The sequence below is a fragment of the Fonsecaea pedrosoi genome (genome assembly GCF_000835455.1).
Source record: "Fonsecaea pedrosoi CBS 271.37 unplaced genomic scaffold supercont1.3, whole genome shotgun sequence".
Lineage (NCBI taxonomy): Eukaryota > Fungi > Ascomycota > Eurotiomycetes > Chaetothyriales > Herpotrichiellaceae > Fonsecaea > Fonsecaea pedrosoi.
In genome coordinates, this window is record NW_013550613.1 from 2,335,957 (window position 1) to 2,360,956 (window position 25,000).

The following is a 25,000-nucleotide window of genomic DNA, read 5'->3' on the forward strand; positions in this document are numbered from 1 at the left end:
AGCTGTTCAGCCTTGAACCTCGCTGCCAGATCTCTCCTATGAGTAAATATGACACTCATCCATACTGGGGTTGGAGTCCATCTTGGATCTTGCCGTCACTCCCTCGTGGACGACCCCTGATGTTGTGCAACCTTCTTCCAACAGGGTCTGCCACGAGGCCGGAGACGATTCGTGAAAAAGTCAAAAGTCAAAGTCAAAGTGAGGTCAAACCATCCACCTCGTCGTCTATGACCCCTGATGCCAGCATGAAGTCTGTAAGTGCCCCAGCGTATCCAGAAAATTCAAAAGTTGTTTCTCCAGGGTTACATCCCCAACGGTCGTCTCCCATACTGCAGAACCTACAACGGCTCATAACCTCATAGGGCCTGTGCAGCACTGGAAATCCAATGTATAGATCATGAATCTTTCACCCTTCTCCCGCGTGAAACAGGGCTCGCAACACCTACCATACGATGCACTGAAAAAATTCGACAATGTGACCATCCATCGGATCAATGCAAGATATATCAACCGGCATATGGAGAAGCAGTCGGAACCCAGTTGTTGCTCGGCGCGACCTTCTCATTCCAGGCACAAGTAGCGGTGATCGGCTGATCTCTGGAACAATGCCGGCTAGTAACTAGTGGTGGATGGGGATGGAAGAAATCTTCGTCTCCATCATTCAGCTCTGTATGTCATAACCAGTTCGTGCCCACTCTCACAAGAAGATAGAGTGACAGGTCATGTCAGTTCAATAGTCGTCAAACATGGCGCAATATCTCCTGCCAAGTTCGCGGCAGAGCGCTACAGAATATGTGATGGCTGTGGGCATTCACGCGTATCATGGTCAGTTAACCCAAGATCAATGCCGAGACAAATTCAGCACACTCCGTCCCTCTCCGGCCAAATCATCAAGCAGAGTTCGGTCGATGAAAATAACCCAAGGACGACTCGTGTCAGAGCCTAGCGGATGAAGTCCACTGCGAGAATGGATACAACATCTGGTGTTGAGGACACCCACCTCGACATATCTACATACTAGTCGTGTGCGTACAGCATGGGCTGTATCTGCGTAACTGGTACACAATTCTCAGGCAACAACTTCAAACGCCACGGAAAAATACTGGCTTGTGCTGGCGTCCCGAGAACGGTTGCAGCGCTACTCCTAGCACTTGGACGAGAATCCATCCCCCTCAATCCCGACTCCATTTTCTCCCGAGGTCGTGTACCTGCAGATTCGTAGATGGAGCTCGCTCTTCCGGTTCGGCGCCGTACTTTGTAACCTTTTACCTAAGAAATCTCCTTAAGGGTGCACTTGGCTGTGAGAGGTAAGCTCCATGTACAAGGTACCTACAGTAGGAAGGTACCTAGCTGAGCCTCAGAGGAAACACAGATACTCGTATCTGATTGTTCCCAGTTTATTGGTCAGTAGTCACAATATACATAATATCACCTTCGTCCCTAGCCGATGTCTAAAAAAAGCCCGTAGGAGAGGGGCGGTCGGCTTTGAGACCCGAGGACTGCCTTATTCACTTGATTATAATACGGGCACACCGGGCACTGAACCGATTTGACTTTACCTATCTTCAGTTGTAACCATCTCAGTACCGTGTACCTAGTTGGTACATGCTGGATTACACATTTCTGAATACCTGGTGTGCCGTGAGCCATGTATTCCATCTGAAGAGCAGCGCCGAGTGGGATTTCGCCCTCTGATTGATCATCTAAAAGGATTGATATTTCTACAAAAAATGCTCCTTCTAAATCGGTCTCGTTATTCTCAGCGCATGCAAACGAACACCAGGTACCGCAGCAGCGCAGCCAACTTGAGCAAAAAGAAAATACAATTTCACTTCCGCTTTGAGTAGGTGCCTTAAAAAATTGCCTATTGCGGCTATGAAAATGCCGATCACAGGAGTCTGCAAAGATGACCACATCATGCCATGTGGTTACGGGTGGTCTTTTCAAGCAGATCATCATTCCTAAGGGTCTGAAGAGTGTGGGTTTCAATCGGTAGCTCGTGGTTACGGTCCGAGCGGCCCCTACCAAGCACCAAGCTGCTAAGACAACTGCTGAATATCCCAAAACTGAGACAACGTAAGGCAGCAGCACCGTGTCAGCAACTCCACGTCCACGGAAATGGAACGCCGATCAAGTCTCAACTCAACAAGTAATGGAGCATAACCTTCGGAAATGTCTATTGCTCTCTCTCTGGAAGCCCGCGTTGGGGCGGTTCGAGTTGCTTTGTTCCGCAACTGCTTGCCAAAACAGCGGCTGGGCAACAAAATACCAAGAAGACGAGATTCATGTCAGGCTGATAAGAGCAATTGCCTCATTAAGAATGTGTCCTTCTTGGCACCTGCCCAGGTCTGCAAAGCTCAAACCCGCCGAGACTGACGCTGCTTTTACGAAGAGCGCAAGGTAGTGCACATGACTTGTCGGCTTCTCGGGACCATGGCAGGGGTTCACTGCTGCATCAGCCCAACCTCAGTCCGGCCACGGCGCTCCAAACAGAGTGATCATTGGACTGCTCAACCACCAGATTCGCGATCGGCCCATCTTTCGAGAAGTGAAGACGCCAATCACATCAATCTCTACCGATTACGCCCTTGGGTCAAGGGCCCTCGGAAAGAGGGATCCGCACCAGGCTCCGGAGTGGTGGGCAGGGTCCGTATTGTTCCCCAGCGTCCATGCGGCATGACGAACTCAAGAACCACACCCTGGCACTTACCATTTCGAGGAGTTTGTGGCGTCGACGCTAATGAAACTGACCGTCAGGTGCAGCGTCAACGTTGAGAGACTGCCATGTCCAGCGGACCAGTCAACGGGCCGGCAGAGGGAGATCCATGCATCGAACGAAGTCCAGACGCCTCCAATCTCGACAAGACAGCCGCACTTCCCATGCATCGTGTTTGACGTGGCTAGCTAGGAAACGTTTTACGCAGCACCAACAAAGGCCAAAGAAATATCGGTCAGCAAAAATTGTATTACATGAGCGACCGTTTGCATGGGAGATGCGCGGGGTGGGTTTTGTTCTGCGTATTGTAAAGACATATCCGGCAACACACAACCCTCTGCGGTCATTAATTGTTGACTTAGCTGTTGGCGTGATTGTGGGTATGACTGATGCTGATGATGGGCTTGTCGACGGTCTATCGAAGACGATTGCTCCTCAGAGCACCAGCACATACTTTCTCTCTCTCTCGCTCTCTCTCGGTCCTTGAAAGACTTGACGCTCCCACGAGAGCTTAATCACTCACCCGAGGACTGATGATATCCGCGAGGCATTCTCATACAAGCTCAATCCCTGAAACTAGACTCATCTGTGGCATTATTCGTAGATACAGCAACAAGCTTCGGGTCCATCGTGGGATGTTAGGAAGATCGTCGATACATATTAATGTATTATTGTACCTGAGATACCTTTCCACCAACATGGATATGGATAGAGAGTCAGAGGGTCTCCATGGGGGCAGGTGGTCAGATGCAAGCTATGCCTACAGAGGTAGTCGACTATACTTTTAGGCTATTCCTATATTGGGCAAGGGCGCCTTCTGTAATAGGAAACAGCGCTTGGTCCGAGCTTCTCCTGTGCACCTGCCATCTGCTGCACCTGCCAATAATGCCTGCGCACCACTGGTCGCTGGTGCCTTTGCACTGGGTCCCCAACAAGGCGATTGATGCCGAGCATCGCTCATTCCAACGGGGTGATGATGACTTTGCTCTCCCCCCAATTACACTCTTTTGGCCCCCGCCTTTGGCTGACAAGGACAGGCTTGTAGGGCCATCACGGCCTTTTAGGCTCTCCATCGGCCTTCCACCAGTCACGTTGCGCCTCTCTCTGAAGCATTACCCTGCCGGTGGTCCACTCCGGAATTGCTGACCTCAGGGTGGAAAGCTTCTAACCTGCTTCCAAAAGTCTTGGGAACAGGGCTTGATGGCGGCGCCAAACCTCTTTTGGTAGTCGGCGTAAGGTGTCCGTTTGGCTGCCAGGCAGACAAGACAGTCTAGCAACGTCAACTTGGGCCTGCGCCTGTTGCTGCCCGTACATTTCCCGTCGGTCAACCCTACTCGTCCCTTTTCAAAGGTGACCCTCCAATGGCCCTTGCCAAACCGCTACGCCCGGCAACCTTCTCTGAACAAGTGAGCAATCCACCCCCTGCAAGCGATCAGTTCGTGATTCTCGGGGCTAACGATACCGGGGTGCTTGCTCTCATGCGGATTAAGACCATGGCAGAACAATTAATCCTCGTATGCCCCTCTAGCGCCGCTGGGCCCTGGATAGCCCTAGCCAGATCCCCCCCCCCCAAAGGCGAATTATATCTTCAATCCCCTTGAACCAGTCCATCGATTTTCCACCGCATCTGACATTGATGAAATACCAAACACAGTCCAAGAATATTTCTTTGGGGTTGTTCAATCTTACATACTCGACGCTTACTCAAGTTCAAGATCCGGGTCTCTGAGAGTCCCAGAAAAGATAAAGACCTCGTCCTCAGACCACCTGGTCCCTCGAATGACGTCGATCTGGGATCGAAATATCAACATGGACTTTGGCTTTGTGAGCTCCCCGAGTCAATCACCAAGTCAATCACTTTTCACCGCCGGACAATACTTCGACAGCACCTCTGAAGGGTCAAGTCCCAACTCGCCTCGTGTAAGTCCACCCCCACCGTATGGAACCCTTCGACCGCTAATCCTCGCCGAAGCAGATGAGTCAAATCATGTTCAACAACGCCCCCATGCAGTATGACCTCTTCCCATATGGAACAACGCCGGCATCGTTTTATCCCGCGAATCAGACGAACAAGATCCCCGTTGAATACAACAACGCCGCAGCCATTGATCAGACCGACCGAAGACGACGACGATCTGGCAGCACTTCAGCCCCCACAGCCAAGGACAAGGAAACCATTCCAAACATGCACCTGGTTCGTCTCCCACTACCCACTATACTCTGTTGGCAAGGTTTACTGACTTCAATGACAGCGACGACGTGCTCAAAATCGCGCATCTCAACGGGCCTTCCGCGAGAGGAAAGAAAAACATGTCAAGGGCCTTGAGCGCCAATTGGAAGATCTTCATGAGAAGCACCAAGACCTGCTACAGTCATATACCAGACAAGCCGACGAGGTCTCGAAGCTCAATGGCAGAATCGCCGAACTGACAGCAGAGCTCAACGCCCTGCGATCATGTCAAGACCAGTCCTTCAGCGAGATGCTGATGCCAGACAAGTTCGACAAGTTCGATGCCTTCTCCACCCACGACAATATGCTTTACAACGGACCAGAATGCTATTTTGATAAGAATGCTGTGGACCTCAACTCGGAGTTTGCCCTACACTCGTTTGAGGATTCCTTGTAGCATAGTCGTTATCACCAACGGGCAATGGAAAGGGGATGCAACTTTCAACTGGCGTTCTACAGAGGTCTTGAATATCTACTTACCTACACGGGCTGGATTTTCTTTTTTGTGTTTGGGTTTTGTCGATTGCACTTGAGCGAGCGAAGGCGCGCACCGCGCGAGCATGGACGGAATAACTTTTGGTATTCTGCACGACTACACTTTGATGGAACATGTGGTACGCTAGGGGTTCCCTAGGGAGGGAGGAAAAAAAGGGGGTCCCTATGGAAGGAGAACTGGGAGAGTAAAGCCCTTTTGCATGCCTTCTACATGGGTTATCGACAGCTTTCGCAGGAGCCTTGCGAATGTGAATACCAGCGGTTCAAAGGACGCACGGATCAACAGGGTGGCAGGCCGGCAACGCCGTGCCGGTTTGAAACATTCATCAAATAATCTTTGTACTACAAGGTGATACCTCCATCAAAGTACACCGACATCTTTCTCGCAATTTCGCAGAGAGACCAACTACTACACCCTGGATGCCGTTCCCGAGCACTGCCTTTCTGGTACGCAAACTTAAAAAGACCATTGCCTGAAGACGGCATTCACAAAAAGAGTTTGGGAAAGCTAGTTCTCTTTCTTTTTGTTCCCTTGTTCGACAGGCGAGGTCCCCGGCCCTCGCAGTTGGTTGACTCAAGAGAGGCGTCGAGGCGTCCGATCCCCAAAGTAAACCGTGGTCGGTTCCGCTACAGGATTTCCCTGGCCCGGAATGATCGAGGGGTTTAGGACGGCGAACGCGGGGAACATTTCGGTGCTCAGCTGCTGCTCAGCTGCTGCCCTACCAGGACGCTGGGGCCAGGGGTTGGTCGTCTCTATTACCCTTTGTTGCCTTGTCAAAACTATTTTGAGCTCTATAATTCCCGGCCGGCCATACGGGCAGAAGGAATCATTCATCCCAGAATTTGGAAATTCACTCCGGCTTCAGCAAACAAATGCTTTTACTCGATGACGGACTCCCACGGCTGCTCGGTTCTGGAGATTCGGCCTTTGCTCGTTGTCCTGTTTGGGCGAGCGACGGCCCATGTCTATCAACAAGGGGCGGTCCCGAGGGATGATCACTATATCCCTAGGCTTTGTATGAGGTACCCGGCAGGCTACGCCTAGGGCAACCGGGGATGTGCACCTACTTTAACCGCCCCTCGCGAAGAGCTCCCAGAACCAGGGCACAAGTATTCGTATATCACGAAGTCTAATACTGATGCACCTTGCCAGTATCGTCTCTGGGCTCTCATCTTCTCACTTTCACACCCCTGGACACGGGCTGGGATTCTGTCTACCCGGGGCCTCGAAACCTTCAGTTTTATCCAAAAGTGAGCACCGAAGAATAACCCGATGGGGATGAGCGCCCCCGGCGTTCTCCAAGCGAGGAACTCAAAGGAGGGATGCTCATCACACACGTGGGCTTGACTGTGCGACGACGTTTCGAGCACATCGACTCGACCTTGGTCTGGTAAGGGTGCATGCCTACCAAGTCACCAAGTTGACCGAGTAAGTTATCACGCTGCTACACCTCCTTGCCCAAAACCCTCCACTCACCAAGCGGCAGGTATACTTGACCCCTTGCCGCAGCCTCAAGACTTTCCCAAGCACCCAAGACATTGGGGGGATCATGTCAGCATGCATCCGCACTATCCCACCACACCCGCGCGCGCCCACTCATGCCCACTCTCCCTTTTCAACCAGACGTCCCGCCTCGATGTCGTTTGTGATTCGCCCTGCCCCGCCGAATTACGAGAAGCAAGGGTAATACGCCCAGAGACTGGGCATCCGGGTGGGGTTAGCTTGAAGCATCTACTCCGTACTATGTCCTTTGATACTCCGAAGCCCTTTTATTCGTCAATGGGGTTGTATCACTATCTCGATAGCGCTGCCCAAGGTGGTATTTGCGCTTTCGCCTGTAGGGAGAAAAGCAGCAATTGATCGGCATCTCTCTTGCCATGCATGGACCAAGACGTACTCGCTTCTTGCTCCCTTTTTGAACATGCACCAGCTCACACGCAACGCATCCGCATCCCGCACCACTGGTGTGCCCACTGGCCCCCCCCATTTGGACCCATCCCACGTGCCAGTCACCATTTTCCATTCTCGGTTAATTTCCAAAAGGCAATACGAGCGCCAGCCCAAGAGCTGCTTGGTAGTGGGGGAGGTAAAATGTCTTGGCTCAAGCATACCGAGTACCAAGCGTGACGGATCGAACCACCATCCCTCACGTTGACATGTCCGCCGGATATACAGTACTGTAAGGTGGTGGACATGGGCACGACGTACCTAGCCATCATCAGACCGCACCGCATCGCCCTCGCCCGCCTGCGGGATATTTCTCCCGACCTGGGGGGCTATTTGTTAGGAACTAATATGGAGGCTTACATACATACCTCATACATTTTCTAGCCAAAGGAATGAGGTGAGCAAGTGAGAGAGCGGTAAGTAAGACCTATTATCTGGGACATCCCGGAGCGAGGTTCGGGTTGATCACGACGAGCGGGGACCGAGTATCTGCCTATCTATCTCTCTACCTACCGACCTACCTGCCGAGGTCAGTAAAAGTACAGTTCTGGATACCCATGCTAGTTACATCCTGCTGCGAATAATCAGCCCCAAACACTTATGAACTGTGCGTCTATGTGAGAGAGAGAAAGAGTTTTGTTGCCAAAATTTCGTACTCGGTACTCCTTCTATACCAACAGTACCAGCTCGACAGTAACGTGTACCTACAGGCACTTGGGGAGATACAGAGATGACAGCCAAGGCTCTGCCGACCTTCATCCACCATTCATCTTTCGTGTTTCCCGATCGTGTATCTTTTTCTATCTCTTTCCGTTACTTGTACTAGCCGTGGACCAGGAAGGTTATTTACTCCCAGGAGGAGAGTAGCCGAGAGGCTGCTTGGCTGCTTGGCAGCTTTGTGGGTGAAAAGGTCCGAGTGCAAATATGGAGAGTGGGCGAGTGGGCAAGTAGGGCGACAGGCGACAGGCGACCGGCGACCGGCGACCGGCGAGTAGGTAATAGCCAGAAGGTAAAATGCTGCCTACCTTGCCTGCTTGTAGGGAGCCTTGGGAGCTAGGGAAAGACGAAAAAAGGCGAAGAATGAGAAGAAGAAGAAAACACGTGGCAATGACATCATCCTGCGAGCGAATAGGCTGGTTTATTTACCTAGTTCTTCCTTGTAGTATCTATGTAGGTACCTAGGTACCTACACCAAGACCAGGAGGCGAGGGAGGGCCCAAGTAGGGCAGTACGAGGACAAGTAAGCGCCCAGCCCGAGTCACGCCAGCCACGCCAGTCCAAGAAAAACCATCCACATTGCATTATAGCATGACGGTTGCGTGCAGTGGTCGGTTTATATTTGGAGACAAAACCGTGCACCGTTCACCAGGCACGCTATGACTACGAGTACAGGTACCGATTACTACTACTAGTCCAGAGTCCAGAGTTCAGGCTCCAGAGGGGATGGATACCTACCCGCCTACTTGTTACTACTTGTTACTAGAGTCTGGAGTCTGGAGTCTGGAGGTATGTAATCATGTCCAGCCAAAGAGACGCGACAAGAGCGAGGTTCCGCAGTGAGCCGAACATTTCCAAGTATGTACGTACGTTTCGATCTGTGGTCTGTGAAAGCCAGCCCCTCGGAAAAAAGCGCACAGAGATTCGCAATAAGGGGTTGAGAGCCTTGTTCGTGACAGTGGAGGTTTGGCGGAACCCTGATCCGGGTCGCCTCTCCCTCTGCCTCTGTGCCTGTACTCGATAAATCCACGTCTACCTACCTGCATACTTGAGGACCGGTTGTAGTACTCGAGGACGCGCAGGAAGACGGACGGACACGAGAGCATTCCGTCTCAGGTCCGCGAGTGTCCGTTCCTCCAGGAAAATGTCCGCGTCGTCCAGGAGGACGACGCAACTCCAGCGATGGCCGAGGCGAAGCACGGTCTCCAGGTACTTCTCGACTTCGACGGGCTCGGTTCCAATGTCTCTGCATGTCACGCGATACAGAGGCTTCTGTGCATAGTCGGCGACACTCTCGGCCGTGCAAGTTTCGCCCGTGCCTAGTCCCCCGTATTCCAAGACGATCAAGCCGGTCCCTTTACCGACGATCAAATCGGTCAACGTCTCAATCTTCAGCTGATTCGTGCTCAGGGCTTCGAGTAGATCCTTGGCGTCCTCCTCTGTCACGAGATTCTGAAATGCTTTGGTGTTCCACTGGACGTCGGCAATGTATTCCACTTCTAGACCCACCCATCTCTTTTCAATGAAGCGGTATCCGGTATTTTTTTTATTTTTTTATTGGAAGGCAACAGCATCGGAAAAGGATAATTGGGACATTCCTCTCGGGCGAAGACCTCCGCGGAGAGGTCCTCCGACGCCATCGGAGCCTCTTTTAGACTATTGCCTCCGTGCATGTGCAAGTAGGTCTGGGAGTCGACCACGTATCTTGGCATGGGCTACTGAACCCAGAATCGATCATAAAGAACCCTCGACAGAGTCAAGCCGTCGTGAGAAAGAGGCACATTCCACAAGGGCGAGGAAGACCTCTGAAGATCCAGAACTGGTGATGGTTGGGCTTGACGCTGCCAAGGCCGGACGAAGGAGAAGCCGCCTTGAACCGAAAGGTAGACCGAGGTGAAAAGAGGGCGAGTCGCGAGCGGGTGGCTTAGAAAGCAATACGGTGAGAATGAAAAAGGATTGGAAGGGAGAGAGCATGGCAGGCGGACGAGAGTTCCATAACGTCAACAGCGGCGGTGAACCCAGCCTGCGATTATACCTGAACAAAAATGGAATGGGACGAATGAAGCACAGTTCGGGGTATATATATTATACCCTATTTGATATATATGATATATACATGCTGAGAGGCCACCGACTCCAATTGCTAAACCTTGACCTTGATCTCGACCTCGAGACCTAAAAACGCCTACCTGGCACATAGCGCAGGTATAGGACAAGACGGACCAAAAGGTGCCGCCTGCCACTTCCTCCATCGACACCCATTGTCTATTTTCTGATGTTGATGATGATGATTCAGGAGTTCATGGTGTTCTTTCTCCCTGGCTCCATCCTTCATTCTTTATGCTTTTATCGATCGAAACCGGGCGGCTCTCTTCCTGGCTTCGGCGACGCTGGCTGGGTCGCGGACACCCCACATGAACAGGCCCAAGGGGATCATGAAGGCGGTGAAGAAGCCGGCGAACTGCATGTTGTGTCGTGCCATGGACACTGGCGATGGTCTCCAGACGAGAGGGGTCGTCATTTTGATATGTTTTGTTTAGATTTCGGTGTTGGGAGCGGGAGTGGAAGTGGTAATGGATCTGATATAGTCGAGACGAGACCCTTTGCTTTGGGTCGTCGATGATATTTTATCTCAAAAGTGAATTCTATTGATTTCGTTTCGTAGGCGGAGCCGCTTTTGTTGTCTTTTCCGGAAGTCTTGCCCAAAGTAATAGGGTTATATTTACAACGGAATGCAATGGGTTGTTGCTGTCGATGTTGATGTCGATGTGAATCTGTAAAAAAGGTACTGGAGAGCCAGCCCCAACCCATCCCCTTATATACTCTTGTCCCTTCATTTCCCCTTTTCAGCCCATACGTGTTCCGGCCCAGAGTGCAAAGGGCTGCGGAGGGTAGGGAAGGACATCAAGCAAGCAAGCACACCACACTGGTGTCATGATCATACCACCCCCCCAAATCCTTCTACCAAGTACCGCAGGTTACAAGTACGGGGGACAAGAAAGTAAGCGCAACAAACGTGGAAAATGCCGCAAGACGTGTGTACCACTGTGCAATAATGTCACTACCCACCTAAGAGTTCTCCTACGGAGTACTCACGTAGTATGTACCTTTGCGTGCTTGTAAATAATCAGTCGATAAGTGGAGTGATTGCCATCAGGTGCTTGTGCTTGTGCTTGTTTGTTGCTTGGGTGCTTGGGTGTTTTTGCGGAGTGAGGAGGATCGGCATATGTCATTGTCATGCCACTATTTGGTGCCACCACCACCACCTCCACCAATCATAACTTTTTCCTTTTTTTTCCCTTGTGGTATGGCCGTGACGGACTGACTGAATGACCAGCAGCCCTTGATTATTATTGCCCAAGCAGCCAAGTCACGCAACAACTAACAAGTATTTTCTCCCCCGCAATCAACTACTTTGACAGCCATCAACAAATCATCTCACGTCGGGAGGATCGGGAGTGAGAACCCTACAATAATAAGAGCGACAATACAGTGCCTGAGCGCTTACTTGATCGTCGGAACTCGCCGGGGCAAGTAGAACGGCAGTCGAATTCGGTTCGTTATTCTTACCCTTACAAGTCCGCTCCTGTGGCTCCTTGGTGGTGGTCATCAATCAGCCTTGTGCAGCCTTGACATCGCAGCTGGTGCTGGTGCTGGCTCACTACCTCAATGGCCCAACATGGTTTACCTGGCATCTTTGAGTGATTGAAAGTCACTACTGTGGTCAATGTGCAACTGAGAAGACCGTGCTGCGTCTCATGCCACATACATGACTGTCAAGGGCGCGCACTGCAACAACGTATCATCGTCCATCCAGACTCGACAATCCCTGGAACCCCGACCAGATCCAACGGCGATGGTGTCTTCAATTCCTCAATAAGTCACGGCTCTTTAAGGTGAGCATCACGGGTGGGATCCTCAAAGTCGTGCGTGCAATGCCCCGTGCATGCGCCTTAGTACTCTCCTCCTGGAATTCGCCCCAATACCCGGAGAACCGTGGCTCAGTCACCCCCGAAGGAGCTTAGGAAAATCGAGTAACAGGTCCTCTGTAGACCCCGCCACTTCTGCAATAGTGTCTTTGTCTGTGAAATGAGGCACGGATGAACAGCGCCGAGTATTCGTTGAGTTTACGTACACGTTATAGAGAACGAGGGAAAGGTAGGTAGGTTCGTTGCTTGAGGCGTTCTCCGGCCCTTTGAGATAGTGCATGTCTCACTGCGATATTCAGCGCTATTGCTATTGCGACGAGCAAAGGCCTGAAATGATTGATTACTTGTAAATTGACTTCCCTGTTCTAGAGACAAAGAGAGTACCTAGGCACCCCAAGATATTGAGTTCTACTCCCCTGAGCTTGGTGTAGCCCCAGCCTGGGGTGTTTCAGCCACATTTCTTGGGCTCGTCTTCCGCACAGGACAGCTGTTCTCGCCTATCAACCACCCCTCGTCGTGCCGTTCCGAGGGCCCGAACCGTGCGACGTCGTCATTCTTTTGTGTAACCTTCGTGAGAATACGAGATCGAGATGTTAAAGTGCCTGTCAAATCGACTTCATGCTCGTCAGTCAAATTTTCAGCCTACATTTTCCAAGATACTCTCTGTGACCAAGGAGCTCACTGTCCATAGCTGCCACTACCGAGTACAGAAACCCAACTTACAAGTAGCCGGGCTAGCTGTCGCGCCAGCCCCTCCGTGGAGTCGACAACTTGAGATAGATCGGTCCTTAGACGAAGTTGGAGCCTTGTTCGCTAAAATCCCTGTTATCGCAATTTCCTCTGTCTTGCTCTCTTCTCGCTTACACCGCCCGCATCCAGAAAAGATGCCTCTGTTGGTAGAGGTGCAAAATAGATCAGTTACACAAAATGGAGGTTGTGCAGGTTAAAACCTACCATGGTTCCCGCCTGTGTTGGAAAGTACCTACAGGCACCATCTTTCTTTGAGTAGCCTGTCACATCTTGCTTCTTCTCTCATTTGCACAAGAACAGGCAACTAAACATGCGTCTCTCAAAAGCACTTGTGGCGGTAGCGCCTCTGCTCGCGACAGCCATGGGCTCAGCGATACCATCTCTCGAAACGCGCCAGGCTGGATGGCCAGCTTGCCAGCAGACACTCAGTTGCACGTTCGACCAGATCCAGTCTTCAACCATGCAAGAACGCTTGGCATTCGTGCAATACATGGAGAGTCAATGGTTTGGTCCCTTGAACTCTGCCAACCAGTTCCGCGCCATTGAGGGAGTCATCACCTTCTTCATCGGCAAGAACCTCGGCGCCCCGAACAGTTGGATCAGTTACGTAGATACGGGCATCGTCGAGGCCATCCAACGCGGCGGTGCCATGGCCCTCGGTCTCAGCACGGACACTGGTGGAAATCCTGGTACCACACTGTGGAGGGACTTTTTCATCGGCATGCGAGATGGGACGTACACAACAAGACAGGTACGCCTATTGCTGTGTCTATCTCGTGCCCCAACCATCTCTCTATTCTTCACAGTGCAGATTTCTCTCTAACTCTCAATGCAGGACCACGACTATGCTTGGGGATTGGCGGAAGCCACCGCTACCGAATGGTCCAAAGCCCAAAAGGCCGACATACTCGCTTCAGCACCTGCCACCCAACAGGAATTGAACTGGTATCAATTCACTGTCCTGTTCAGATGGATCCTGCGCCACGAACCGGAGACCATTCTCCTCCTGACCCCGATTTTCCTGTTCAAGGCCGACGACTTTGTGTATTGGCTCACAGATGTGACGAGGTCTGAGCCTACGATTTGTGGATCGCAGGCAGCCTGGTCCATATCAGGGTCCTTCAGCTTCACGCTTGATAGCATCCTTGACTTTCCTGAGAATGTTGTGGATCTCTTGAGAGCTGTCTACGACTGTGGTAGCGACTTTTTTGAGAACTCTTGAACGTCAATTGTGCTTGCGACGGGGCGGGACTGGAGAGGAGGACGTTGGCGACTTTGATTCTACGGACTTGTATATTTACTGATGACAACGTACACATGTAATGGTTTCACAATTGATCGACACTGCCAACTGCCCATTGTTTTGACTCTATGTAGATGTCCCGGCTTGAGCTTTATACTGTAGAAAACAGCGCCACAGCCAAGACTTTATGAGGCTGAGGAAAGTGGCGTCGTCTGCCTTTCCCGTATCGGGAAGGAATGTAAACACGAGATTGCGAAAGTGCGTTCAACCACCACCATCAATGCATGATCTTCACAACAACCATTTCCAACTCGTTTCACCGAGTTGCTTCGCTCATTTCGGTTGCAGGCCACCTCCATGGGCGAGTGAACATTATTTTAGTGGGAGGAGTGGTATTGACGGCCCTGGATGACTCGACCCCTGCGAGACCACACCGCCGATAATTTCGCGATTAAATGACGATTGCGGCTGGGCATTTGTCGTCTCTACTTTGCCTATTCACCGTCGGCACCCGATGCTTCTCCTCTCGTCCTGAAGCGACATATGACCCGCAATGTGAATCATGTCCTCACAGCCATATAGTCTTCGAAGCAGGCTGAACAACCAGTCCCCCTCCCTCCGCTCGAGCCCGCTCCCTTCACCCATCCCTAAAGCCGGTTTCGGACTACCTCGCAAAGCCCGCTCTACAGACTATGCGTTACAACTGCAGAGGGTGATTGGGACAACCACGAATGGTCCCAGTGGGCTGGCATGCTGTCCCAAGACCAGCTCGTACGCCTATTGTGCGGGCGCAGTAGCCGTGTTGGCGAGGCTTGGTTTGGACCATACACCTGCACTCCGATATTTCAAAGCTCGACCGACTGCGGGCTCACTGAACCCTCCGACTTCTCATTATGAAAGCTCGCCGGCTACCACGCCGTCCAGGAGGAGGATCAGCACATTTACTCCTCGAAAAGGACTGGAGGATTATACCGGTGGCTCCGCAGCCCGCGAGTGGGTAGACGAGTCATCAGGGCAGACTTGGACAGCAAGGGAGCGCATCAAAACCGCAGCCTGTGTGGCTCTGAGCCGTGATGGCCACTGGCTTGCAGTAGGGGAGGCTGGATACAACCCTCGGGTTCTGCTGTTTTCAACAGCTGACGAAGCGTCCTGTGAGGTACCCACTTCCATCATCACGGATCATACGTACGGCCTGAGGTGCATAGCTTTTAGCTCTGACACGAAGCATTTGGCCACCCTGGGCGACTACAAGGATGGATTCTTGTTTGTCTGGTCCTGTAATGCCAAAACCGGCCAGCTGAGTTTGCATTCGGCGAACAAGTGCACTGCCAACATTTTTGATATGACCTGGTGTGGCAACCATGTCATAACCGTCGGAACGAGGTGTGTTCGACTCTGGCAGATACAAGGCGCGCGAAAACAGTCGTCTACCAGGAGATTGCGGTACCGTGCGTCCGAAGCACCTCCGTCAAGCCCCGGACCCGTACCATTGCAAAGCCGCAATGTTCTGCTGGGGCCAATGGTGGACAGCACATTTACATGTGTCGTATCGATCGATGAAATCAACGTCGTGATTGGTACAGAAACTGGACAGATTTGTTTGGTCGACATCTCTCAGAACGTGCTGGAGCTCAAAGTTTTGCGGAAATTGGACTTCTGCATCACTTCCCTCGCCTTCGTCTCGGAAGATAGGAGACTGTTGGTGGGGACACCTCATGGCGTGCACAGCGAGAATTTTGACCTTCTACGGAAAGAGGAGAATAAATCGCCTTCCAAGCTCTCGTCGCGGAAACCTCGCTTGTCATCCATACGCCGCTCGCTCGGCTTGCTTGACCAAGCGGAAAGAAGTTTGGTGGCGATAGGATCCCTCACTGACCACACGATTACTCTCAACAACGATGGTTGTCTGCAAATCCAACGTCGTGGTTCCGAGGATGGGGATAAACCTCAACCCACATTTGCAGCTCATAAAAGTGTCATTCTAGGAGTTCAGACACTTCCAGACTCTGCTGCTCAAGGCAATTTCTTCACCTACTCGAAGAATGGAGAAATCAAATTCTGGAGTTCCAATGGCACACTCTTGAAGCAAGAGAATCTGCAGCCTGACGTGGCCGAGTCACGAGACGACGAGTTCGAGAATGAGCTGACCCAGATGCGTTTTCTCTCCCCTCATGATATTTTCATTGCTGGCGATCGTTTTGGCTTGTTGAAACTGATCAAGAGCCGCGATTGGCAAATTGCACATACCATCAGGGCGCACAGCGCAGAGATCACCTCGATCGACATTCTCGAGACTGCATCGCTTGTTGCGACATGCAGCAGAGATCGGATGATACAATTATTTCACGTCAGCGCCGATTCCTTTGAGCTTCTACAGACGATGGATGACCACGTTGGATCCGTCAATCAAGTCATGTTCATCCAGGATGGGCAGAAACTACTGTCTTGTTCCACAGACCGGTCTCTGATCATTCGCGAGCGGATGCTCCGACAGCCGGAGGGAGCGAAAGCCGTGGCCTATCTCTCCACCAAGGTGTTGACACTTAAAGGCACCCCGTTGTCGATGGCGATGGCAGCGCACAACACCTTGTTCGTATCGACCATGGACCGTCGTGTCACAACTGTCGATATCTCTACTGGCACCTTGCTTGAGTCCTTCAAGGTCGGAGATGCAGACAGCGATGACACGGTGTTTTTGAATGCCATGGTCAGCTCCTCGATCCCGGACAGTGCGGATCAAAAGATGCTGATCGGATACTGCTCTATGGACAAATCTATCCGAATCTACAGTGAAAGGAATTTCAGCCTGCTGGCCCGGGAATCTGGACACACAGAGGGAGTGAGTGATATCGCTCTCCTCGAACAACCCGACAACTCGAGTCCTGGCTCTCGATGTACGGTCATAACTACTGGGTTAGACGGCACTATCATGATCTGGAGCATCTCAAAGATAACACCCTTGTTACTGACACCGACCCTCCTTCAGGGCCAAGCTATAGGCTTGGGGTTGGCGGCTGACGAGACTGAAGTGGCCAAACCCACGCCTTCGTCACTCCCGCCACTGCGAAGGGTTTTGACGAAGAGTGACATAACAGAACTTCTAGGGGCGAATGGGCAAGCGTCACCCTCGACTCCTCGATCTCTCTCGCCGGTGAGATTACAGCGCAAGACATCGAGACTTGCTCTTGCGACGTCCCTGGAAGACCTTGAAGAAACGCCAACGAGGAAATCTGGACACCCTGGTGAGCACAATGATTCACAAAGTGGTGAGAAAGCAGAGATTCGACGTTCACCCTCTCCACCGCCACGAGTGGCACCAAGGTTGAGGAGTCAAAAGTCTCGAGCAGACATCAATAAGGACCTTGAGTCGAGAAGGACGCCATTGGCAGAGCGCTCACCGTCGCCACCGGCAACAGCTGCCTCGATGCCGTCCACGCCTAAACAACGGCAAAAGGCCAATAACGGTCGATTGCGAAGACCGCCGTCGATCCCATCTGACCTGCGGGCTCAAGCTGCGGCCCAAGGACGTCGACAGAGTATGAGCCAAGCCTCCGAGTTTGGAAGTTTGGCTATGGCAACCGACCAGGCGACGCGAATGCTGAAAATATATAAGAAGAAGCTGACCATCAGCAAAGAAGTGGTGGATCTGAATGACTTGGAGTTGGAACTTTCTGGGTTGTTGAAAAATGTCCAGGAGAGGAAGAACAGAACGCACACGGGGCAACAGCAAGACCCCAAAGCGGCAAGTAGCAGCGAAAAGGCCAAAGCTGCCACTGAGAGCGAGGTTGACCAATTGGCCATTCTGATGGGGGCATCAAGCTTGACTCAATCTCCAACAACAGCCACAACCAGCAAGGATACACTGGCGTCGGAGGCATGAATCTAGTCGTTTTCTTTTTTCTTTTTTTTTTTGAGTATTTGGTCAAATTTACGACGGAAAGAGTTGAGCTGTCTTGATCAACCAAATCGGTTAAAGGCAGGGAGTTGGACGGGAATTTTCTTGCTGCGAGAGTACTTTCAGTATGTTAATCTGGGGATTGGCATGGAGGTTTTGTTTTTCTTTCTCAACTTGAAATGGAGGGAGAATGGTCCGGCTGCACAAGGACCCAGGGAAGAACCAAAACACAAGGCTGGAAAGCGACAGGGACAATGGTGAGGAGCCAAGGGGGCGTTTGGATTCAAAAAGGATGATACCACTGTTTCTTTCTGCATGTAAATGTGAGCGAGGTGATGGAGAAAAAAGATTTCTTGAGGCTAGCTATACCTGTAAGGTCAGATCAGATCAGGCGACGTGTTGAATTGATATCTGGACATCAAAGCACCTCCCACTTCTCAGCCTTATGCGTCTCAGTATCAGCCTTGTCAATGTGGGGTGCATATGTCAGTCACACTCGATCACTGCCCCCGCATTCCCATCAACACCTGATTTCTCTGCAAGGCATGAGTTCATGTCACATTGCGATCACAACATACAACGACTGACTACTCTAGAGCGTTAGCGTGCACAAATACGACCATACATTCCAGTCCTACGTCGTCGTGCAGAGAGAGACGGGGGGAGATAAGATGCCCACCAACACCAATACCAGCAACCCTGCTGAACCCTCGCTGTCCACACACCTGCATTACCTGCGCCATGCACTCTCCCTGGCGCGCCGGTCGCCGCCGAAACCGACGAATTTCCGCGTCGGATGCGTGATTGTGGCGTTTGACAGAAAAAGAGGGGGCGCTGGTGAAGAAGAAGAAAAAGAAAGAGAAAAAGGCCAGGTCCTCGCTACGGGATATACCTTGGAACTCGAGGGGAATACGCACGCGGAGCAGAATGCGCTGGCGAAACTCGCGCGCGAGCACGGGATTTCTCTCTCCTCGGAGACGCCTTCGGAGACACCTTCGTCGGAGACTTCGTCGTTGGAATACCTCGCAGAACTCGGCCGCGAGGTCCTCACGCCAGAGAAGAACGTCTACCTGTACACGACGCTGGAGCCGTGCGGGAAACGCCTCAGCGGGAATATACCCTGCGTGCAGCGGATTATTGCGACGAGGACGAGGACACCACCGCCTCCGGGATCGACCGGCGACAGCACATCAGGTGGAGGAATCCGCAAAGTCATCTTCGGCGCCCGCGAACCCGGCACGTTCGTGCAGGACTCGGCCAGCCTGAAGATCTTGGACGCGGCCGGCGTGCCCTGGGAGTACGTGCCGGGGTTGGAGGAGGAGATTCTCCGCGTGGCCAAGGAGGGACATCCCAACCAGGTCGTGCAGGGGGTAACCAACGTCGACGACATCTCGCCCGAGGAGAGGAGGCGGCAGGAGGCTCTCCCGCGAAATCCAAAGAAGAGGATGATGGAGGTCGATGTCTCGCGGTGACACTACCTACACTACCGGCATATTATCACTGATACCACACCACACCACACCACTAAATATCACCACTGACTTCTCCTTTGGGGCCATGGGAACCTTCGGGGACCACAACCACAAACTTGTCAGAATGTGGGAATGTGGTTTGGACATTCCCACCGTCGTCGTCCCTGTCCTCGGGTACAGACACAACTGCCGCTTCAGTCTCGATATCGGTCTCGGCACCTTGGCCTTGGCCCACAACGACTCGATATGCTACCAGCACAGCAGAGAGGCCACCCAACCCAGACAACTGAGTTTCCTTGATCTCTTGACTCTACGCACGGTCCGCAGGACGAAGAAATGCACTCTACGACATAATGAAGGATGTGCAAAAGTCAGATATGGAAACCTATTACTCCGACGTATAGACACGTGGGAATCGGATTGCCATTGAATATCTGGCTGTCCTTTATTTCATACTCTTTTGGCTGTTCCAGTGTTGATGAAGCGTTCGAACACCGATTCATCTCGCCCAATAACACCCAACAACAATCATATAATTCATTCACAATCGTCATTTCCAATTTTCGGCTGTCGGTTGAGGTTCCGTTGATCCTCTTTCATGTTGATGCTCGTGCTCCACTGTCACTGCACCTTGCACGCTGCATGTCTGGCATATCCCCCTGGCACATCTCTGGTGACCACATGCCTGGTTGGCAGATCCATTCCGCTCGCGGGAATACTCGTTGGGCCCCTTCTTCTGACAGCCCCATCCATTCTGCTGCCTATTAGTTCTCAGGTCGCGACAGAAACATCGGGCTGAAAAGGTGTACGAAGGACAGGTTCCGGCGAAAAGAGTTCGAAGTGCTCGCCTCGCCTTGATCGTTTTCGACAGATGATTTGGAGAGTAATGGCTGATTGAAATTCGTGCCCTCCAAAAGCGTCGAGGTCCTTGTTCCCTCGCTCGTGCCTTTAGCATCTTCGAACGTTGCCGTCCTCTTCCCATTTTGGATATCGTCATTCTGTCTCTCCTTTTCCCAGTTGGCCTGTTTCACCTCCCAATACCTTTTCTGGTTCTCCTTTTCTGATTGCTAATCAATTCTTCCCTGAAGCCGCTCCAGCTTGGCTTCTTGCTCCTTCCAATGCATTTTGCGACTCTTTTGCGTTTGCTTCTGTTTAATTTGTGATTCCGCCGCCTTTTTCTCCAGGTATTTCTGTCGCGAACCCATCTTTGACCGCTAGTCAATTCTCGCCTGTTGCAAGCCCCTTCGTTTCGGAGGCAGATGGCTGGCTGTTAAATTGTTGGATAAACGTATTTTAGCGCTACTGATGCGAACATTTGAGTGGCTCTTCTTCATTTTCTTCCGCGCAACCATGACGGGCACCGAGGACTTGGTGACGAGATAGTTGGAGAAGGATCCGAGGAGGACGCCCTTAAGAGAACTGCGGCCACGTGTGCCCACAACGCATAGAGTAGGGTCGAGTTGGTCAATCTGGAAGAGAGTCAGACATGATCATGTACACAATCAGGCAAACATACCGCTCCAAGAATCAAATGTTTTGGACTTTTGCAATGGATGACTTCCACCATACACCTCACTTGCAGTGTCGTCTTGCGGACCAGCTTGACAAAGTCCTGTGTCAGGCCCTCAATAGCCTTCAGACGCTCCATTTCTTTCTTAGAGACTTTTCTTGCGTCGACACTACCAGTCAGGCTCTCGACTTCGGTCGCTGGGATATACTGTGACTCCTTCCCCAGTCCGAAACTTGTGCCACCTCCCTGGGTTGTCTGGCGCGTCAAGGTCTGCATAACGTCGGAAGCGTCCTTGCCAGCCTTGGTCCCTTCGGCTGTCAGTACTTCTCTTTCAGCTTCGCTGGTCTTTCCGGCGCTTTCGTCCTCTATCGCGTAGATGGCAAGGAGAGTGTCTCCATCCCTCATCATTGTGCCCACAACCCATTCCATGGCATAACTTGCTTCGACACTTAGATCACTGCAAAGGAGGTAGATTCTTGCCGTTCTTTTTCCAACTTCCGCCTCTTGGTAGAAATGGGCCCAGTTCCCTCGCAGAATGATCCGCACGTGTCGGTCAGCCACTGTCGAGTCGAGTGGCGATATATTCAGCGCCAGAGTTTTGGCCTTCCTGATAGCGGCTTCTTCGTCATCATCCTCTGCGGACGTCACAGACGACCGTCTGAGAGGTGTACTCGTGCCGCCTTTCTGGTCGGTCACATTTTCCCCAGTGGGACTGGTGATGGAAATGGAGGGTTCAAGTAACGACCTGACGAATTGTTGAGAATGTGAGGTTCTCTTAGCATCCTCAGGTGACGAAGCACCATTCGTATCAGAAGGCTTTGCATCGACTATCTCGGCGGTGGTTGACAGTTTTCGTCTTTCCGACCGACCCCTAGTCTCGTCTTCGTCACTACTGTGAGATATAGCATCCTCATCACTGTCATCCAGGGCTTCCTCCTCGGCCGCAACACGTTCCTTGGCCAGATTATCAATTCCCTCCTCCGAGTCTTCAGTCGTGGTCGAGAAACTACCCGACGACAATCGTAGGTGTGCCTGATCGTCCACAACAGTTCCTGAGTTCGTCGTCAAGGGACCCGCTGGGCTTGTGGGGCTGAGGAATCCTGCCTTTGAGGGATCAGGCTTTCGAATACGTGAGGATGGCGATCTTGAACTAACACCAGCAGCCGCAGTAGAATTATGTCTCCCATGCGTCCCTCCTGATGCGCCTACATGTAGGGCACCGAGATCTCCTGACAAAGCAGCGGCCATGGCGGCGCCAGATCCCTCACGTTGCCTCTTCGAACCTGGAGGGGATCGAGATGCAGACGAAGATGAAGGTATTGCGGAGATGTCAAACTGATATTTTCCCTCAAACCCTCGCTTCTCATCCGTTTCTATCTTGGGAAGTCCCACTGGCCGCTCCGTCTCTGAGGAGTTACGTTGTCGCGTGGTCACCGGAGAGGCCTTCGTAAGGACGGGAGAGCTCGGTTTGCTGGAATGAGGAGAGGTCCAGCTACTGGGATCTGAGGGGTCGAGTTCTTTCATCGGCCTTCTCGATGAATGGGGGCTCGTGACTCCCACGCCAATGCCCGCGATGGAGCCGTGTCGAGGAGTCGGAGAATCGACGTCGAGCATACTGCGGATTGGCGGCGGAGTGGCGGTTCTCGGAGGTTTGAATCTGGGAATGGGACTAGAGGGTCTTTTTCGATCCAGGGCAGCTAAAACTTCTCTGTTTTCTTCATCAAGCAATGCCTCCAGGCTCATGGGAGCTCGTGACCTCGAAGGCGGTCGATCCATGGAGTTACGGCGGTGAAAAGGACTCTTTGCGGGAGTAGGGGATAGTAGAGCAATGCAACTGACTTACACCAGGGATATGACAGAGGTCGTATGTGTGCCTCATGAAGCGAATGTTAAGAGCAATGGACAACAGGTTGGCTTGTTGTTTCTGTGGCAGTCCGAATGGATCGCCTGCGCTTGCCAGTGGGATTGACACTCTTGGCCGCAGGCGGGACAGATGGCGGGCGACCAATGATCAACCAAGCACAGCCTCTCTGCCCAGGAGTCAAGTTGAGCGGTCTTGAGGCAGATGGGGCATCAGCGAGGAGATAGCGCTGTCCCAGCTCGTAATGTAAGCAGGTCTGTGTGTATACATGGCAGGACCGAGTGCATTTGAGAATCTGTCAGAGGGGTATATCGTTGACCACGATGACGATGCGGACATTTGATGTGTTGAGAAGTCGCATGTCCAACAGGAAGGGGACTCAGTTTGTGGGGCGCTGGGCCAGGCTTGAGGGGAGATGGTGATAGAGGGAGCCAGCCACGCAGCCACCAGGGGCCAACTTGGGTCTGGGGGGTCCTTGGCCTATCGATAAGAGTTGCTTAAGCTTCAAGACTGCCTAGCGAGCCCTACGTTGCTACCCAGCAAGGCCAGCTACCTCTCACACTGCCTGAGTGCCCTTCCCTTCAGAAGCATGTCCACGCATGTCATGCATGCCACCAGCCGAGGTAGCGCCCAAAGCGCCCTAGCATAAGCTCTCACGCACCCCTCCAATAACGTCGGTGCCAATCCTCCTTTGGTGACCCTTCCGTCATAACGCTTGCGCCTTCATGCATCTCCAACTCCTTAGTTTGCACGCAGCAACCCCTCCTCGACACCGTCATTGGCCCCCTTGGTCGTCGATGCCAACTTCTCCCAGTAGATGGAGTACAAGCGTCCAAAGGTCCCAAGGCTGATGTCGAGAAACGCCTTGGATATTTCCGGAGCCTGAGGAAGAAGGAGCTCAAGTCCTGTCCCCATTGTGAGGCCAACTGCTGACCTACTGTTCTAGCTCCAATTCATGCCAACCCTGACCTTCCACGCGCCTCCGAGAATGCTACAAATATTCCCAGCCTTCCCATTTTTCGCCATGGCTGACGTTCCCCTTCCAAAACCCTCACAGAGCCAGGATGGCCGGTCCCAATGTGTTGGCGGCCACTGTGGCACTCCTGTGTCTGTTGGGCCTGCCCGCTGCAGTTGCTCAGAATTCCTGTGGCACGGATCAAAATCCATATTGTGCGGGTGACAGTACATTTGAGCAAATCTGCTGTGCTTATCCCAATGTCTGTTACTGGCAAAATCGGAATGGTGAACCAGGTTGCTGCCCTGCTGGTCAAGTCTGTGATGGCTCCTCTCCTTTTTTCCCCTCGACGCCGACCCTTCAAACAACCACAATTCATCCATCTACTGTTACGATCACACCGACTCCCACCCCGGCACCCTCGACTACTGTTACTGGTGGAGGTGTTATCATCGTCACCACGGTACCCAATAGCATCGTCACTGTCACTACCCAGCCAAATAGTGTCACAACCGTAACCACCATCTATAGCAACCCGTGCGGTGGTGGGGTTTGCTCGACTGTGACCTCTGGTGTGGTTGGCGTTTACTCAACTGTTACTTCAGTGGTCAGTGGAGCATTCTCCACTGTGACTTCCGGTGCCGCCAGTGCATTTTCCACCGTATCAGGGATCTTGGTCGGTCCCAACAGTGCTCCCAGACTGAACCCCGCCTCGACGTTTATGCACTTCATGGCTACTTTGTTCGTGCTTCTGGGAAACTTGCTTGGCTAGGAAACGGCTCATACGTGGTTGAAATTTCTATCATTGGCTGCGAGTATAGCCCCGAAACGGATTTACCGCAGGAGCTATTTCTGGCTCCATCTTATTGGACGAGGGAACTGATGACCAGAACACTCTCGAGTATGGAACTTTGGTCATAATATTATACCAAGGACGTTTTCCTCAGAGACCTCGGGCCTTTCGAAAGGTCCCCCTACAGAGCGACGATTCTGCCCAGTTCCAGCTCTAAACAGGAGCAGGTTACTGGTGCCTCTGACCCAAGAAACAGCATCGAGCTGAGGGAGCAACGAACCCGGCTTAGTACACCGCTACGCATTTCGGAGTGATGTCGCGAAATCATCGTCCTGGAGGAACCCCTAGATGACGAACCCGAACCCTCAGTCTTGTGTGACTGAATGAAACAACGAAGGGGGCTGGCACAATGACCTGCTTCGCGAAGCTGTCTTTGCACGAGCCGGCGAACAATTCTATGGTTGGGCAGGCTTCCAATGATACCAG

General features: G+C 52.2%; 8 protein-coding genes across 8 annotated transcripts; 5 read left to right on the top strand and 3 right to left on the bottom strand.

The window, feature by feature from the left end:
* Window positions 1-4,525: 4,525 nt before the first annotated feature.
* Window positions 4,526-5,343, top strand: Z517_04760 (uncharacterized protein; the record flags this gene model as incomplete). Its single annotated transcript, XM_013430088.1, has 3 exons — window positions 4,526-4,636; window positions 4,692-4,910; window positions 4,969-5,343. 3 exons carry the CDS (start codon window positions 4,526-4,528, stop codon window positions 5,341-5,343), a joined length of 705 nt encoding a protein of 234 aa, XP_013285542.1.
* Window positions 5,344-9,138: 3,795 nt separating this feature from the next.
* Window positions 9,139-10,080, bottom strand: Z517_04761 (uncharacterized protein; the record flags this gene model as incomplete). Its single annotated transcript, XM_013430089.1, has 2 exons — window positions 9,139-9,605; window positions 9,852-10,080. 2 exons carry the CDS (start codon window positions 10,078-10,080, stop codon window positions 9,139-9,141), a joined length of 696 nt encoding a protein of 231 aa, XP_013285543.1.
* A 364-nt stretch (window positions 10,081-10,444) lies between these two features.
* On the bottom strand, window positions 10,445-10,627 carry Z517_04762 (uncharacterized protein; the record flags this gene model as incomplete). Its single annotated transcript, XM_013430090.1, has 1 exon — window positions 10,445-10,627. One exon carries the CDS (start codon window positions 10,625-10,627, stop codon window positions 10,445-10,447), a length of 183 nt encoding a protein of 60 aa, XP_013285544.1.
* A 2,468-nt stretch (window positions 10,628-13,095) lies between these two features.
* On the top strand, window positions 13,096-14,007 carry Z517_04763 (uncharacterized protein; the record flags this gene model as incomplete). Its single annotated transcript, XM_013430091.1, has 2 exons — window positions 13,096-13,536; window positions 13,621-14,007. 2 exons carry the CDS (start codon window positions 13,096-13,098, stop codon window positions 14,005-14,007), a joined length of 828 nt encoding a protein of 275 aa, XP_013285545.1.
* A 583-nt stretch (window positions 14,008-14,590) lies between these two features.
* Window positions 14,591-17,908, top strand: Z517_04764 (uncharacterized protein; the record flags this gene model as incomplete). Its single annotated transcript, XM_013430092.1, has 1 exon — window positions 14,591-17,908. The coding sequence occupies one exon, from the start codon at window positions 14,591-14,593 to the stop codon at window positions 17,906-17,908; it is 3,318 nt and encodes a 1,105-aa protein (XP_013285546.1).
* Window positions 17,909-18,594: 686 nt separating this feature from the next.
* Window positions 18,595-19,395, top strand: Z517_04765 (uncharacterized protein; the record flags this gene model as incomplete). The annotated part of the gene is made up of 1 exon (XM_013430093.1): window positions 18,595-19,395. The coding sequence occupies one exon, from the start codon at window positions 18,595-18,597 to the stop codon at window positions 19,393-19,395; it is 801 nt and encodes a 266-aa protein (XP_013285547.1).
* Window positions 19,396-20,609: 1,214 nt separating this feature from the next.
* On the bottom strand, window positions 20,610-22,681 carry Z517_04766 (uncharacterized protein; the record flags this gene model as incomplete). The annotated part of the gene is made up of 2 exons (XM_013430094.1): window positions 20,610-20,864; window positions 20,912-22,681. 2 exons carry the CDS (start codon window positions 22,679-22,681, stop codon window positions 20,610-20,612), a joined length of 2,025 nt encoding a protein of 674 aa, XP_013285548.1.
* Window positions 22,682-23,830: 1,149 nt separating this feature from the next.
* Z517_04767 (uncharacterized protein) lies at window positions 23,831-24,493 on the top strand (the record flags this gene model as incomplete). Its single annotated transcript, XM_013430095.1, has 1 exon — window positions 23,831-24,493. The coding sequence occupies one exon, from the start codon at window positions 23,831-23,833 to the stop codon at window positions 24,491-24,493; it is 663 nt and encodes a 220-aa protein (XP_013285549.1).
* Between the last annotated feature and the right edge of the window lie 507 nt (window positions 24,494-25,000).